At 47.6% G+C, this 15,284-nt stretch overlaps 1 protein-coding gene across 1 annotated transcript; it reads right to left on the reverse strand.

The window, feature by feature from the left end:
- Window positions 1-115: 115 nt before the first annotated feature.
- Window positions 116-13,754, reverse strand: FAM83A (family with sequence similarity 83 member A). Its single transcript, XM_056854669.1, has 4 exons — window positions 13,272-13,754; window positions 10,895-11,062; window positions 8,491-8,615; window positions 116-668 (listed from the first exon to the last, which is right to left on the reverse strand). The coding sequence occupies exons 1-4, from the start codon at window positions 13,752-13,754 to the stop codon at window positions 116-118; spliced, it is 1,329 nt and encodes a 442-aa protein (XP_056710647.1).
- Window positions 13,755-15,284: the final 1,530 nt, after the last annotated feature.

Consider the following 15,284-nt stretch of genomic DNA (forward strand, 5'->3'; position numbering starts at 1 on the left):
GGCAATGGCCAACCACCTCTACTCGTCTCTTGCCTTGAAAACCCCATGAGGAGGTTGCCATAAGAAAGTTGTGACTTGGCGGCACTTTATTATTATAAAAGATAATAAACCCTAATCATCTAATCAAGTTTGCTTTGTGAAGACACCTCCAGACTGGGTTCAGCTGAGCCCTGTTGACATCCTCTGGCCAGGTCCTCAAGGACCTGTAGAGGTTCATGTTGTTATAAAGGACCGCCGGCGAATCGGTGATGTACTGCCGCTGGTAGTAGTTGACCTGGACGCCGCTCGACGGCGGGGTTGTCTTGAACGTGGTGTAGCCCTGGAAAGGGTGGACTCTGTTGAGTGGAGGAGGAGAAAGCGGTTGACCATTGTAAGCAGGAGTTGCGGGAGGCTGCTTGGGGGGCGAGGAGCTGCGGATCGACGGGCCGCTGGATAGATCTGACCGGGTGTGGGTTCTTCTTTGGTTGCTGCCACCGCTGAGGCTGCCTTTAGTAGCCACTGTGGTCTCGTCGATCAAGATGGGCGAGGTGTGCGGTGGGGGCCTCATCCCGGCCACGGGCTTGGACGTGGCGTAGAGGTGCCGGAACTCTTCGTCAAACAGCTCCACCACTTGGCCGGTAAACTTGGAGAGGAAGTTGCGATGGACCTGGCCGCATAGCCATGTGAAGCTAGCAGGAGGAAGAGCAGAAGGGGGATGTGAGCATGGGTGTTACAGCTTCCTCCTGACTTGAGAAAGGCACCCGTATGGTTGCCAGGTCCCTTTTCACCCCTGGAGGAAGGTTTTTGGGGCAGAGCCTGAGGAGGGTGGGCATTTGGAGAGGGGAGAGACTTCAATGCCATAGAGTCCAATTGCCAAAGAGGCCATTTTCTCCCGGTGAACTTATCAGCTGTAATAGCAGGAGGTCTCCAGCTAGTACCTGGAGGTTGGCGACCCTAGGCTCCTGCTATACTTACGGTTAAGAAGGGGCCTTGAATTCTCCTGGATATACCACAGATCTCCATCCTACAGAGACCCATTTCGTTATTTACTGCGTGGAAAACCCACGTAGCCATTTTTAAATTGAAGGAACCACAGCAGTGATTGATTATTATTAATATATTTATACTCCCGCTTTTCTCCCCGGTAGGAGCCGCTCAAGCAGTTACTGTAGTCATTCTCCCCTCCTCTATTTCATCCTCCCAGCAACAACAACCCTGTGAGATAGGATAGGCTAAGAGAGTGACTGTCCCATGGTCACTTAGGAAGCGTCTATGCCAGAGTGAGGGTTCGAACCGGAGTCTCCCAGATTCTAGTCTGTTGCTCTTCTATCGGTTACGCTGTCCTACAGTAAGGGGTCACCCTTCCTTGCCTTTCATGCAGAAAAGTTCTCTTGTGGAAGCCCCCCTAAGGAGGTAAGATGGGAACGAGGGGCCATCACTGTGTTGGACAGCTCTGCTAGATCAGACTGGTGGTCCAACTAGTCCAGCATCCCGTTTCACACAGCAGCCGACCAGTTGCCACTGAGTGCCAATAAACAGGGCATAGACACCAAGGCCTTTACCCAGTGTTGCCTTTTAGCACTGCTGTTGTAAAGTTTATTGCCTGTGACTTCAACAGTAAAAAAAAAAAAATAATGGGTAGCGTAGTAATTTGAAGTGACTTTGATTATAAAATAAATGTGTGTTAAGTGCAGTTGTTTCCAACTTATGGCGATCCTATGAATTAATGACCTCCAGAACGTCCTATCTTTGACAGCCTTGCTCAGGTCTTGCAAACTGAGGGCCCTGGCTTCATTCATAGAGTCAATCCATCTCTTGTTGGGTCTTCCTCTTTTCCTGCTGCCTTTCACTTTTCCTAGCATTATTGTCTTTTCTGGTGGCTCTCGTCTTCTCATAACGTGACAAATAAACGCCCACCAATCTATTTCACTTCACTTAGGTGTGTCCTTCTTGCTGCTGGTTGGTGGGCCTTTGCTGCTTGTTTTTTAAAACTGTGTCACCCAGGATGTTACCTGCACATTTTTTTGTTATCTTTGCAAGTAAAAACAAGGGATACTTTTTTGTTTTGTTTAAGAAAAGGTAGAAATCCAGGGAAGGGATCTACATATCCTCTTTAGGTGTGCTTGGGGCCCTCGCCCCCATCCAAACGGCACATCATATTTGATCAAAAGAGAAAATCACTCTTCAGCCCCCCGCCCCTCCACGGTCATGGCTTGTTTCCAGGCTTGAGGGGGACTTCAGGTTTCGGCATAACTTAGCTCTGAATAAGGCACACGGTTTTTCCCAACGTTGCTTAACACCGTGGATTATTTTTCAAACTGAAACACATGTATTAGGGGAAAGCAAAAAAGGGCGTGCAAGAGATCCATCCAGCCCAAAGCAAATCAGTTTGTGATAGAAATCTTCCTGGAGTGAATCCAGGATGTTTATTTCAAGGAATTCACGCTGCTGCATATTTAGTCAGGTTTGCCACTCCCAAAATGTGATTCTTACAATTCCAGAGTCTGCTGCAGCCACAATAACACAATGTAGGGTGGCCAACCTTCAGATAGTAGCTGGAGATCTCCTGCTATTACAACTGATCTCCAGCCGATAAGAGATCAGTTCACCTGAAGAAAATGGCCACTTTGGCAATTGGACTCTATGGCATTGAAGTCCCTCCCCAAACCCCGCCCTCCTCAGGCTCCACCCCAAAAAACCTCCCGCCAGTAGCAAAGAGGGACCTGGCAACCCTAACACAATAACTCCTTAAGGAGTTTTGCAGGGTATGTAAAACGGAACTATTCTGCCAGGCTTACAACTGAGGGCAGCTGCAAGTTTCATCCATCATTATTGGCCTCCCCATCCCCTCCCCACTTCGGTATTTGTGGGGCGGGGAGGGTTGACCTGCCGAAACCCGGTTGCATGATGGTGTCTGAGTTATTTATAAGGCCATTCTGTTAACGGTTTTAAAATGAGGTTTTAATATGTGGTTTTAATTTTTTTTTTGGGCTGTGGTTTTATGTACTAATAGGTTGTTACCCGCCCTGAGCCCAACCTTGGCTAGGAATGGGGGCAGCCTATAAATTCAAATAAATAAGTAACAAAAAATAATCTTGTGGCACCTAAAATAACGAACAATCTTATTGTGGCATAAGCTGTCGTGAGCAAGAACCCACTTCGTCAGATGCGTGAAGCGTTACATTGAGTTGGCAGGCTTATACGTAAGATTGCAAACAGCAGAAGGGTGGAATTGTTAAAGACATCTGAAGGACCAGTTTATCAGGACAAGGTGAGTGACATGACATGACACCGCAGAGTGGGGGGGGGGCTGGACCCAGGTCACTCCCACCTTGAACTGCTGATGAATGGGAACGCGGGATGCATCCGAACTGGAACAACCGCTTTTCGTAATGAGCTAAGCAATCAAAAGTCACAACTGAGTCCCCATCCGGTCATATCAAATCTTGCACATGAATGAACCCTTGTTGTTTACGATTAAGGGCGCCATTAGAATTTTAATAGAGGCTGAGAATTTTTAATGGTAAATTGTTATGTTTTAACTGTTGGAATATATTGTGATCCACCCTGAGCCAGGTGTTGTCAGGGAAGGGCGGGATATAAACCACATAAATAAGTAAACTCAGCAATTTCTCTCGGGAGTCCTCTGAAATTTTCCAGCAGAAGGACTGCGGCCTTTAAGTCCATTGCTGAATGTCCCTAAACTTTGAAATGCTCCCCTGCTGTTTTTGAGTGTTGAGTGTTTCCATTTTAATGTCTGCTTCATACCCTTTTATTCTCTGTAGAAACTGTGCAGCCAGTGTAAATGGCAGAGAGGCATTTGTTTGCATGCAACACCATCCATCACATTTGAGGATGCGCAGGGACCACGGAGTTAACCCAGTTCACATGAACACACGAAGCTGCCTTATACTGAATCAGACCCTCGGTCCATCAAAGTCAGTATTGTCTGCTCAGACCGGCAGCGGCTCTCCAGGGTCTCAGGCGGAGGTCTTTCACATCACCTACTTGCCTAGTCCCTTTAACTGGAGATGCTGGGGATTGAACCTGGGACCTTTCTGCATGCCAAGCAGATGCTCTACCACTAAGCCACAGCCTCTCCCCTAATTCAAATCCCCCCCCATTTCTGTAATTGACGCTTGCTCTATGGTGGAAAACATCTAGACAGCCTGTATGGTGGAAAACATCTAGACAGTCTCCATGAAATAAGTTTTTTTTTGGGGGGGGGATGCATCTCCAAAAACCACATGGGAAGAAAGAATCAACCATCTCCTTTCTTCACTGCAGCCTTGATACACCCCCACTCTTTTAAGCCTCAAAAACGCCCTTTGCTGTTGCTCAGATGTCCCCACGTAACATCCAGTTTGATTCTCAGAGGTGTTGTTTTTTGTATTTAGGAATGTACTGGTTGTTGTGGTGTTTTTTTCTTCTTCTTTGTAATATTGGATATGCCATTAAAGATTTATTGAAGTGTTTGCTTTGCTTTTGTGGACTGCAGCCAACTTTGTTAGATCTCTCTGGCTTGCTACCTGTACCCAGAAGGGCGTCCCGGTACTACAGAATGCTTTGGCGGTTGGAGACGCTTTTTGGTTGGCTCTGTAATGTGGCTGGCCTTGCAAATGAACCGCTGAGCTGATAGTTTTCCTGTCTTGAGTTAACTCTTATTCATTCGTGCTCACAGCCTGGGACCAGACAGCTACCTGGAGCTTAAACGCGGCTGCCGCAATACCTGTCAAGAACTTTGCTAGTTGGGAGTTCACTGAGTTTGACAAGCAGACACTGGGTGTTGCCAGAATTGAGCAAGCCTTGGTTTGCGTGCATTGGTCAGAGCGTGACAATCCCAGTAAATCCTTGCTGTGCATTTTTATATGCTTTAGTCAGCCCCAAGCCCCCTTTAGCGCCAACTACATAGGCCACAGCTATCAGCTCATGAAACGCACGTCAGATTCACTCGGCTGAAGTCTGGTTTGCAGCTACAGACCCTCTGTGACTTATCAGCCATTAGAGAGCCAGCATGGTGTAGTGGTGTCGTGGTGTATTGGTTAAGAGGGGTGGTTTGGAGTGGTGGACTCAGATGTGGAGAACCGGGTTTGATTCCCCACTCCTCCCCATGAGCGGCGGAGGCTAATCTGGTGAACTGGATTTGTTTCCCCACTCCTACACACGAAGCCAGCTGGGTGACCTTGGGCTAGTCACGTTTCTCTTAGAGCTCACTCAGCCCCACCTACCTCACAGGGTGTCTGTTGTGGGGAGGGGAAGGGAAGATGATTGTAAGCCGGATTGAGTCTCCCTTAAATGAACATAAGAACATAAGAAAGGCCCTGCTGGATCAGACCAAGGCCCATCAAGTCCAGAAGTCTGTTCACACAGTGGCCAACCAGGTGCCTCTAGGAAGCCCCCAAACAAGACGACTGCAGCAGCACCATCCTGCCTGTGTCCCATAGCACCTAATATAATAGGCATGCTCCTCTGATACTAGAGAGAATAGGTATGCAGCATGACTAGTATCCATTCTAACTAACAGCCATGAATACCCCTCTCCTCCATGAATATGTCCACTCCCCTCTTAAAGCCCTCCAAGCTGGCAGCCATCACCACATCCTGGGGCAGGGAGTTCCACAATTTAACTATGTGTTGTGTGAAAAAATACTTCCTTTTATCTGTTTTGAATCTCTCACCCTCCAGCTTTAGCAGATGACCCCGTGTTCTAGTATTATGAGAGAGGGAGAAAAACTTCTCCCTGTCCACTCTCTCCAAACCATGCATAATTTTATAGATCTCTATCGTGTCTCCCCTCATCTGCCTTCTTTCCAAGCTAAACAGCCCTAAGCGTCTTAACCGCTCCCCATAGGACAGTTGCTCTAGTCCCCTAATCATTTTGGTTGCTCTTTTCTGCACCTTCTCAAGCTCTGTAATATCCTTTTTTAGGTGTGGTGACCAGAACTGTACACAGTATTCCAAGTGTGGTCTCACCATAGATTTGTACAAGGGCAGTATGATATCAGCAGTTTTATTCTCTATTCCTAGTCTAATTATGGCCAGCATGGAATTTGCCTTTTTTACAGCAGCTGCACATTGGGTTGACATCTTCACCGAGCTATCCACTACCACCTGAAGATCCCTTTCTTGGTCTGTTGCTGCCAGCACAGATCCCATCAGTGTATATGTGAAGTTGGGATTTTTTGTCCCAATATGCATCACTTTACACTTACTCACATTGAATCTCATTTGCCATTTTAATGCCCATTCTTCCAGTAGGCAGAGATCCTTCTGGAGCTCTTCACAGTCCGATTTTGTTTTAACCACCCTAAATAATTTGGTGTCATCTGCAAACTTGGCTACTTCACTGTTTAACCCCAACCTCAGGTCATTGATGAACAGGTTGAAAAGCACCGGTCCCAACACAGATCCCTGAGGCACCCCACTGCTCACATCCCGCCATTGTGAGAACTGACCATTGATTCCTACTCTCTGCTTCCTATTTTCCAGCCAGCTCTCAATCCATAAGAGGACTTGTCCTCTTATCCCGTGACTATGAAGTTTGCTTAGCAGTCTTTGGTGGGAGAAAGTGGTAAAGAAAGTCGGCATATAAAAACCAACTCTTCTTCTTCTTCTAGTTCTTCCAGCCAACAGGGAGATCATTGCACTATGTCATTAATTTCCAAATTCTGCACAGCAAAAGAACTGCTCACAGGCTGCAAGGACCTTCCTAATTTAATCAAGGACTCATGTGAGCTCAAAGCACCTGCCTGCTGAGGAGGTAACCTGTTGTATCTCTGCATGCTTCTCTGCTCTGGCCTAGTTTCCTCCCTTCCACTGTCTTCCACTGGAAGCAGGTAATTCAGGGGGGCGTCCACACTGCTGAGAATGGCAGTATGATTGTGCTATAGCCATTGCACATGTCCTGGAGGGCCTTGCCCACTCAGGAAAATCCAGTCGCAAATGATTACTGTCGCCCATAGCACGGCATGTGGATACAGCCTCTGACACTTCTTTTAGCTGGGGACAACTGATTCCATCACCACCAATGCAAAGGTGCTGCAGAATAACCTGACCTCTCCCAAGGAGGCTGCCCCAGGTCTCTGTAAGAGTCACTACTCCTAGTTTGCCACCTTCCAGTCAGAATGCATACATAGAACAGGAGGTGAACAGGAGGGAAGGGGAGAGCTTCTCTGAGGGTGCACGATTCCAGAACTGCCCCCAAGTATATTTTAGCACCAGAGACAGAAAATCCGCTTCTCCACTCCCCAATCCCTGTGGTAAAAATCACTAAGGTCATTAACTGCTAGCTTGCTGCTCTAGGGAATCAAAATCTGTTCTTTGATGTAGCCACCCTCTCTACCCAGTAGTAAAGTTTGTATAACTGGCTAACATGTCTATCCTTCTGATTTAATCCAGAGAGAGAAAGAGGCTTTTTACGCAGGGACGTTTTCCCGCGGTCACCCCCGCCAACTGCTTCGGGGCTTCCTTTCGATTATGCATGCCTTTTCTGCCTGTCAGAGGTGGCCTCGCTCTCCCCGCGCGTTTTGCCCACATTTTCCAGATTCTGGCTAAAACAGCATCTGGAAAACATGGGCAAAATGTGCGGGGAGAGCGAGGCGACCTCTAACAGGTGGAAAAGGCATGCATAATGAAAAGAAAGCCCCGAAGCAGTTGGCTGGGGTGACCGAAGGGAAACAGTGCAGCATAAAAGACAGAGATTTTGGTCCCATTGAAATTAACAGGCAATTAGTATGTTTCACCACCCATTTGGGAGGGTCGGTGGCTCAGTGGTACAGCATTTGCTTTGCATGCAGAAAGCCCGAGGTTCAATCGCTGGCACCTCCAGTTTATAGGATCAGGGAGCAGGTGTTTTGAAAGATCTCTGCCTGAAACTCTCGATGGCCACTGCCACTCAGAGTAGACAAACCTAACCTTGAGAGACCAATGGTCCGACTCAGAATAAGGCAGCTTCATACACATTCGTTGGGTTCCCGCGTACACTATACACTGCTCAATCCAGCACTCTCTTAATGCTACACAATACCTGCTGGCCTCCAGGTTATGCAAAATGATCATAATAAATCTAAATTATTCCAGCCCACTGGTAGCTGAGTGAAACTTGTCCCACTTCCCCTGATGCTGTTCCCCCCCTTCATCCTTCTGCCCCCTTTTATTCTCTGCACCTGTTTTTCCAGCCCCTCTGTAGGCCTTGAAAACCAGGAGAGCGAAGCAGAATATTTCCACGATGCTCTTTGTAGCAGAGGGAGCAGCACTGCTCCTTGGATGGGAAGGGCAAACGGAGAGTATTCCTAGCACCGCTTTCAAATATGAAGGACCGAGAGTTCAGTCCCCAAATCAGGATGCGTGTTGCAGAACTGTAGAGCATTCATAGCTCTGCAGCCTGAGTCCAAGAAAGAATGCTGTGGCAGCCGGGAGATGCTCACTGAAGAACAATTGCTGTTCGAGAGACAAGCTTGAGAGACAAGCTTGAATTGAACTCTGTTACAAAACCATGGCAGGTGGTCTTACCTGTATGAACCAGACAGAACATATCTCCAGTCTGAGATGATAAATTTTTCTTGGATTTGCCCTGAGAATTTCCGGCCCGATTTAGCACAATAAACTTCTCCGGTAACGCTTCGCACGGAAATATTCTGTCAAAATCAAAGAGCGTGAAATAATCTTCTAGTACGCTGATACTTGCAAATACCGCTTGTGTTCTGATGTGTTACTGGCTGCCACTATTAATCCCTTCCCGCTGAATTTTAGAATTATTAGTGTGTGGGGGTGGGTGGTGGGGTGGAAGACGTAGTCCATAGTGTCTTGGTTTCAGACTTAGGTTCCTGGCCGCCACTGCAAGCTTAGCCCCTTCCTCCAATGGGAAGCTGATCTGGGGAAGGGCCGTAGTGGTAGTGCATTTGCTTGGCATGCAGAAGGTCCCAAGTTCAATCCCTGGCATCTCCAGTCAAAGGGACTAGGCAAGTAGGTGATGTGAAAGACCTCTGCCTGAGACCCTGGAGAGCTGCTGCCGGTATGAGTAGACAATTTGATGGACCAAAGGTCTGATTCAGTATTAAGGCAGCTTCATGCGTGTGTTCATGTGGATGTATGATGGGAGAACCTCCGTGAAAGCCTGTATGGCAACGAACCAGACTCAAAAATTTTAAAACACTCCTTGTTGCATGGAAGTGGCACGTACATAGTTGCACAATACGTAATAAATCTACACGGGAGCACGCTGTGATTATTTCAGGGCAGTGGCATTAATCTGCACATGGTTCGAATTTGGATTAACAGCAACTGCTCACCTCTATAATTTCCCTTTCTGTAAAAACCTCTCTAAACAGACCCTTTTTTTGCTGCCAAGTTACACCCAACCGATGGCAACCCCATAGGGTTTCAGAGGTGGTTTGCCATTGCCTGCCTCCGCGTCACAACCCTGGTATTCCTTGCAGATCTCCCACCCAAATCCTGGCCAGGGTTGACCCTGCTTAGCTTCTGAGATATGACAAGATCAGGCTAGCCTGGGGCTATCCAGGTCAGCCCTTGAGTTCCATGCCCTTCATATACTGGTTATTCTAGCATCCCGCCTACCGACCCAATAGATTTTATTTTGTTTTTTTTACAAAATCCATATTTACACATACACATGAAGCTGCTTTCTACTGAATCAGACCCTTGGTCCATCCAAGTCAGTATTGTCCACTCAGACCGGCAGCGGCTCTCCAGGGTCTCAGGCAGAGGTCCTTCCCATCACCTACTTGCCTAGTCCCTTTAACTGGAAATGCCGGGGATTGAACCTGGGACCTTCTGCATGCCAAGCAGATGCTCTACCACTGAGCCACAGCCCTTCTCTGATTTTATTCCTTACTGAGTCCCATTTGGCTCTAAAGCCATAGGCTGCATACCTCTACCCTAACAGCTAACATCCCCATTGAGTAAACACTCATTATTTATTTATTTACTTCATTTATACCTCATTTTTCTCCTCAATGGGGAATCCGGAGCAGAATACAACATTGTCCTGTCTTAACCTGATGGCAACCCTGTGAGGGTAGGTTGAGCTGAGAGTGCGTAAGTGGCCCAAGGTCCCCTGGTGAGCTTTCATGGCAGAGTATGGATTCGAACCTTGGTCTCCCAGATCCTAGTCTGACGTTCTGACAACTAAAATTGGAAACTAAAAGAGATTCCTGATAAAAGAGTTATTGGGACTATGTGTATAAAGTGATGTCAAGCAGCAGCCGACATATGACGAACCCCCGGGGGTTTTCAAGGCAAGAGATGAACAGAGGTGGTTTGCCATTGCCTGCCTCCGTGTAGCGACCTTGGACTTCCTTGGTCTCCCAACCAAGTACTAACCAGGGCAGACCCTGCTTAAGCGTCCAACATCTGGGGAGATCAGGCTAGCCTGGGCCATTCAGGTCAGGGCAGTTATTGGTCCTAAATAAATGCCAAATCTTTATGAGCATAGAATATTTATACTCTGTCCTTCACACAATCGCACCCAAGGCCATGAAGAAAATCTAAAAATGAACATGTATTGCAAAACAAATAAAAATTATTGTCCATATTTGAATTGGCCTGAGACACTTTACCAACTCAACTTTGGGTGGGGGGGATGTTCTTGCTCCCATAGGAAAATATCCAATAGCTGACTGTTTTCCTCCTTCAAACAGCATCCCAAATCTGCCTCCTCGCGCGTTTTGCCCGCATTTTCCAGATTCTGGCTAAAACAGCATCCAGAAAACACAGGCTTTGCCGGGGAGGGTGGGATATAAATTTAATAAATTTGAATTGTAGAGCCAGCCCTGATAGCCCAGATTAACCCCCTCCCCAAAAAAAGGATCCAAAGAAAAACAGCATGATCATGGTGTGATTCAAGGGAACGTGTACAAAGGACAACCAGCCGGGAGTTTGCAATGGTCAGAGGTACCTTGAAGTGATCTTCTGTGACATGTAGTTTGTCGCACATCTCGGTGAAGAGCTGGAGGTTGCTGTGGTCCAGCAGCAGGTAGACGAAGACCTTTCTCTTGTTCGCGGCTTCTAAGACATCGCAGAATATCTCGGCATCGCTGAACACGTCCATCAAAATAGCCAATACCTGGGAGGGAAAAAGTCAGAACAGAAATAAGAGCATCAGGATCTGAAATCTTCAACCCTGAGCAACTGGGAGTCCACAGCCCCAGTGTCAGTGATAGAACTTTTAGCGTACTGAAAAATCCTTCACATATACTTATCTTAGTCAAGCTGACAAGAACCCTGTAAGGTAGGCCAATATTCATTTTAAAAATACTTTTAAATGGATTTTAAAAGTTACATGAATGTTGCATCATATAGCAATCTCAACAAAGATATTCAATTATAAAAGCCTATTGTTAACCCAAGAGTATTATGCAATTAAAAAAAAGTTTCCAGCATGGATAGAAAAATAGGTATATTTTGCCATCTATCTCTTAATCAAATCCATTCAGTTAGTCTCAACATTTTAATCAATTGTCAGACTCAGTATCACTGTTTCTATAGACAAGTTCTTTGTATTTTGGTAATCCTTTGCTGTTATAGTTTGCTCAGATATCAGTAAATCTAGAATCATATTCTGGTTAGGTAGATCAATATTTTTATTCCATTTGGCCAATCTAAACTATGCATCTGGAGGCTATGGATGCTCTTAACAGATGCCAAGCAAGTACATCCCCTCGCTTTACATGGCAGAGGAGAGCTTGCTTTCTCCTTCCAACACTGGGATAAGGGCATCCTCTTAAGCATTGAGAGACAGTGTGGTGTAGAGGTTAGAGGAGGGGGGAGGGCAATGTTTTTAACCCTGTGGGCACCTTGGGAATTCTGACACAGGGTGGTGGGTGCAGCCACAAATGGCGGCTGCAGGAGGAGGAGCCAGCCCCAAAACGGACGCTGCAGAAGGCAAACACACACATAAACACACAGGAAGGCAGAGGACAAGAGAAGCACTTTTTAAAAATGCACTGGGAAAGAGGAGAGAGAGTAATGGCCTTTTATGCAGGGACAGTTCCTCGCGGTCACCCCCGCCGACTGCATCCGGGGCTTCCCTTTGATTATGCATGCCTTTTCTGACCATCACAAAAGGAAGCCCCGAAGCAGTCGGCGGGGGTGACCGCGGGAAAACATTCCTGCATGAAAGGCCTATAAAAACACTCTGGTGGCAGCTTGTGCTGAAATGACGCTATTTTAATTTGCACAGCCAGTCAGATCTCCAATGGCCAATCGGAAGCCCTGCTGGGCAGTTGCTCCACCTGGCCATACCTACTTTCTAATATCACTTGGTGGGTACCCTGGCACTTGCGGGCACCATGATGGGGTCTCCTGGGTTAGAGTGTCAGACTAGGATCTCTAGGAGACTCACGTTTGAATATCTGCTCTTCCGTGCAAGTTTGCTGGGTGACTTTGGGCCGGCCACACACTCTCAGTCTAACCTACCTCAGAGGGCTGTTGTGAAGATAAAATGGAAGAGGGGGGAATGATGTCAGGTGCTTTGGGACCCCTTTGGGAAGAAATGGCAGGGCATGAATTAAGTAACTAAATAAATTTTGCGTTGCCCTGCCAGCTGGTGGGGTCACTGTTGAGTAGGGTTGCCAGGTCCCTCTTTGCAACCTGCGGGAGGTTTTTGGGGTGGAGCCTGAGGAGGGTGGGGTTTAAGGAGGGGAGGGACTTCCATGCCATAGAGTCCAATTGCAAAAGTGGCTATTTTGTCCAGGTGAACTGATCTCTATCAGCTGGAGATCAGTTGTAATTGCAAGAGATCTCCAGCTAGTACCTGGAGGTTGGCAACCCTACTGTTGAAGAAGAAGAGTTGGTTTTTATATGCCGACTTTCTCTACCACTTAAGGCAGACTCAAACTGGCTTACAATCACCTTCCCTTCCCCTCCCCACAACAGACACCCTGTGAGGTAGGTGGGGCTGAGATAGTTCTAAGAGAGTTGTGACTAGCCAAAGATCACCCAGCTGGCTTCATGTGGAGGAGTGGGGAAACCAACAGTTCACCAGATTAGAGTCTGTTGCTCATGTGGAGGAGTGGGGAATTGAACACGGTTCTCCAGATCAGAGTCCACCGCTCCAAATCACCACTCTTAACCACTGCACCATGCTGGCTTTCTGAGCATTTCTGGCTCTCTAAGCATTTCTGGGGGGAGTACTTTATGTTCGGGCTGGGCCAGAAACAATACGGCAACATAGATCTGAGCACCGTTTCCACCATCAGAGGCATCCCTCAGATTTTGCTACCCTAGGCCCAGCCTGCCTCCATGGCAAAGCTCCCCTTGCCCAATTCCCATACCTGGCTGGTCTTGTTAATGCACCGGCGTATGAGGTCTCTGATATTGCTGTTCTTGTTGGTTTGGAAATACACCGTGGCGCTCGACTTCTCCTTCAGGTAGGGCTTTTCTGTCGTGCTCCATGTGTGGAAAAGGGCCGGCTCACTGCCCTCTGAAACGAGCGGGAAATATGTCCCTGATTGTACGGACCTGGCATCGTTCGCCTGCCTTGGCCCGGCTTCTCCGTCGGCGTGAGTGTCGTTGGCATAGTAAGGTTCCTTGGCATTCCTCTCGATGTAGTGCGCTTCCTCCGAAGACAAGAAGTCCACTTCTCCTTCTTCCTCCAAGGCCTTGAAGTAGGACTGGACTCCGCCGTCCAAGAGGGCATCGGTGGCCAGCCGCACACTCTCGTTGTGGCTAAAATCTGCTTTGGCCAGTCGGGATGACCAGTTCTTGACCTCCTCCAGTCGCCTCTGGATCTTGCCCATCTGTTTCAACCGGTTCATGATTCCTCACCGGGCTCGTACGTGAGACTGAAGAGACGGCTCTGGCGTGCCTCGTGTTTAAACAAAACTAATCCCGCAGGCCTCCCACTTGTAAGCCATCCAGGTGCGGAGATCCCACATCTTGCACCTGGATAGGCTGTGCTGCAAATGCTCCTGTCAAGAGCATCATTTGTTAACGAAAGCACACAACCCACAGCGCCCGAGGCGCATTACCCCAGCCAGCGTTCTCCCGATACAGACAGCTTTAGACAATGCACTTCAACTACGATTGTGCTCCAAACGGCATCCAGCTTTCGAGTTGATCTATCTGCTCGTCTGAGAAAGTTACACCTTCTCCCCCAGGGAACAGGAAAGAAAAGATTCAGCACATCATTATCCAATTCTGATTTCATCAGATGATTACCTCTTTCCTGTCGCTCGCTCTGACACGGCAAGCGTGAAGCAAACGCTGGGCTCATGTGAAAGCATTTCTGAATACCTCTGCACAATTTTCAACCGGGCTTAGGGTGTGCTGGAGTCCCTGCAGAATGCATTATGGGGCAGATCCCATCAGCGCCCCGATACTGTCCATTGGCATTATCAAGAAATATCTGCAACCACCATCTGCAACGTCTGGCTAACGTTTTAGGTACAGAATGGAAGGTTAAAAAAAAGACAGAGCAACTTGTCCAACCCCCTGCGTTGTGCAGGGGGTTGGACTAGATGAGCCTGGTGATCCCGTTCCAACTCTATGATTCTATGTGCATAAAACTCCAGTTGTGGAAACTTCATTGCCAATGAGCCTGTCTCTGCATTCGCAGTGACAAAGAAAGCAAAGTGGGTGGATTTTCGCTGGGTGGAAGCAAGCCTGCATAAAATCTACATTTAATCTGGAAAAATGCAGAACCCATTATGGGAGTTATGCTAAGGCAGCTGGTGCTGCCATCAAGTTGCTGCCAACGTAGGGCAACCCCATAGGGTTTTCAAGGCAAGAGCCTAATAGAGGTGGTTTGCCATTGCCTGCCTCTTTGTAGCAACCCTAGACTTCCTTGGTGGTTTCCCCTTCAGGTACTAACCAGGGCCCACCCTGCTTAGCTTCCAAGTTCTGTCAAGATCAGGCTAGCCTGCACTAGCCAGGTCAGGTAAGCTAATTACCAGTTGTAAAAGGTGGTCACATTGTGCTTCTTCATTTCATGGCCCTATGACCCTTCCTTACACACCACCTCTATAAAAGACCTGCATAGAGAGGATTCACTCATTGCATCTAAAGAATTGGGCTCCAGGCCACTGATGAAAACCGATGCTGGAATTTGTGTTTATTTACTTCATTCATACCTCACCTTTCTCCCCAGTGAGGAGCTGAAGAGGCTGACGTTGTTTTGCTCTTTTCTGTTGTATCCTCACAACAGCCCTGTGAGGTAGGTTAAGTTAGGCTGAGAGAAGGACGTTCACCCACCAAGTTTCCTTGGCAGAGGTTGGATTCGATCCTGGGTCACCCAGATCCTAGTCTGGCACTAACCACTACACCACATTTTCTTTCAATAAATAAAC

This window comes from Euleptes europaea, chromosome 8, assembly GCF_029931775.1.
Source record: "Euleptes europaea isolate rEulEur1 chromosome 8, rEulEur1.hap1, whole genome shotgun sequence".
Classification (NCBI taxonomy): domain Eukaryota; kingdom Metazoa; phylum Chordata; class Lepidosauria; order Squamata; family Sphaerodactylidae; genus Euleptes; species Euleptes europaea.

Coding starts and splice junctions, on each gene's coding strand:
- FAM83A (XM_056854669.1), bottom strand. CDS start 13,754: ATGAACCGGTTGAAACAGATGGGCAAGATCCAGAGGCGACTGGAGGAG. Junction 11,063..13,271: donor GCATTAACAAGACCAGCCAG/GTATGGGAATTG, acceptor TTTCCCTCCCAG/GTATTGGCTATTTTGATGGA. Junction 669..8,490: donor GTTCTGTCTGGTTCATACAG/GTAAGACCACCT, acceptor TCCTCCTGCTAG/CTTCACATGGCTATGCGGCC.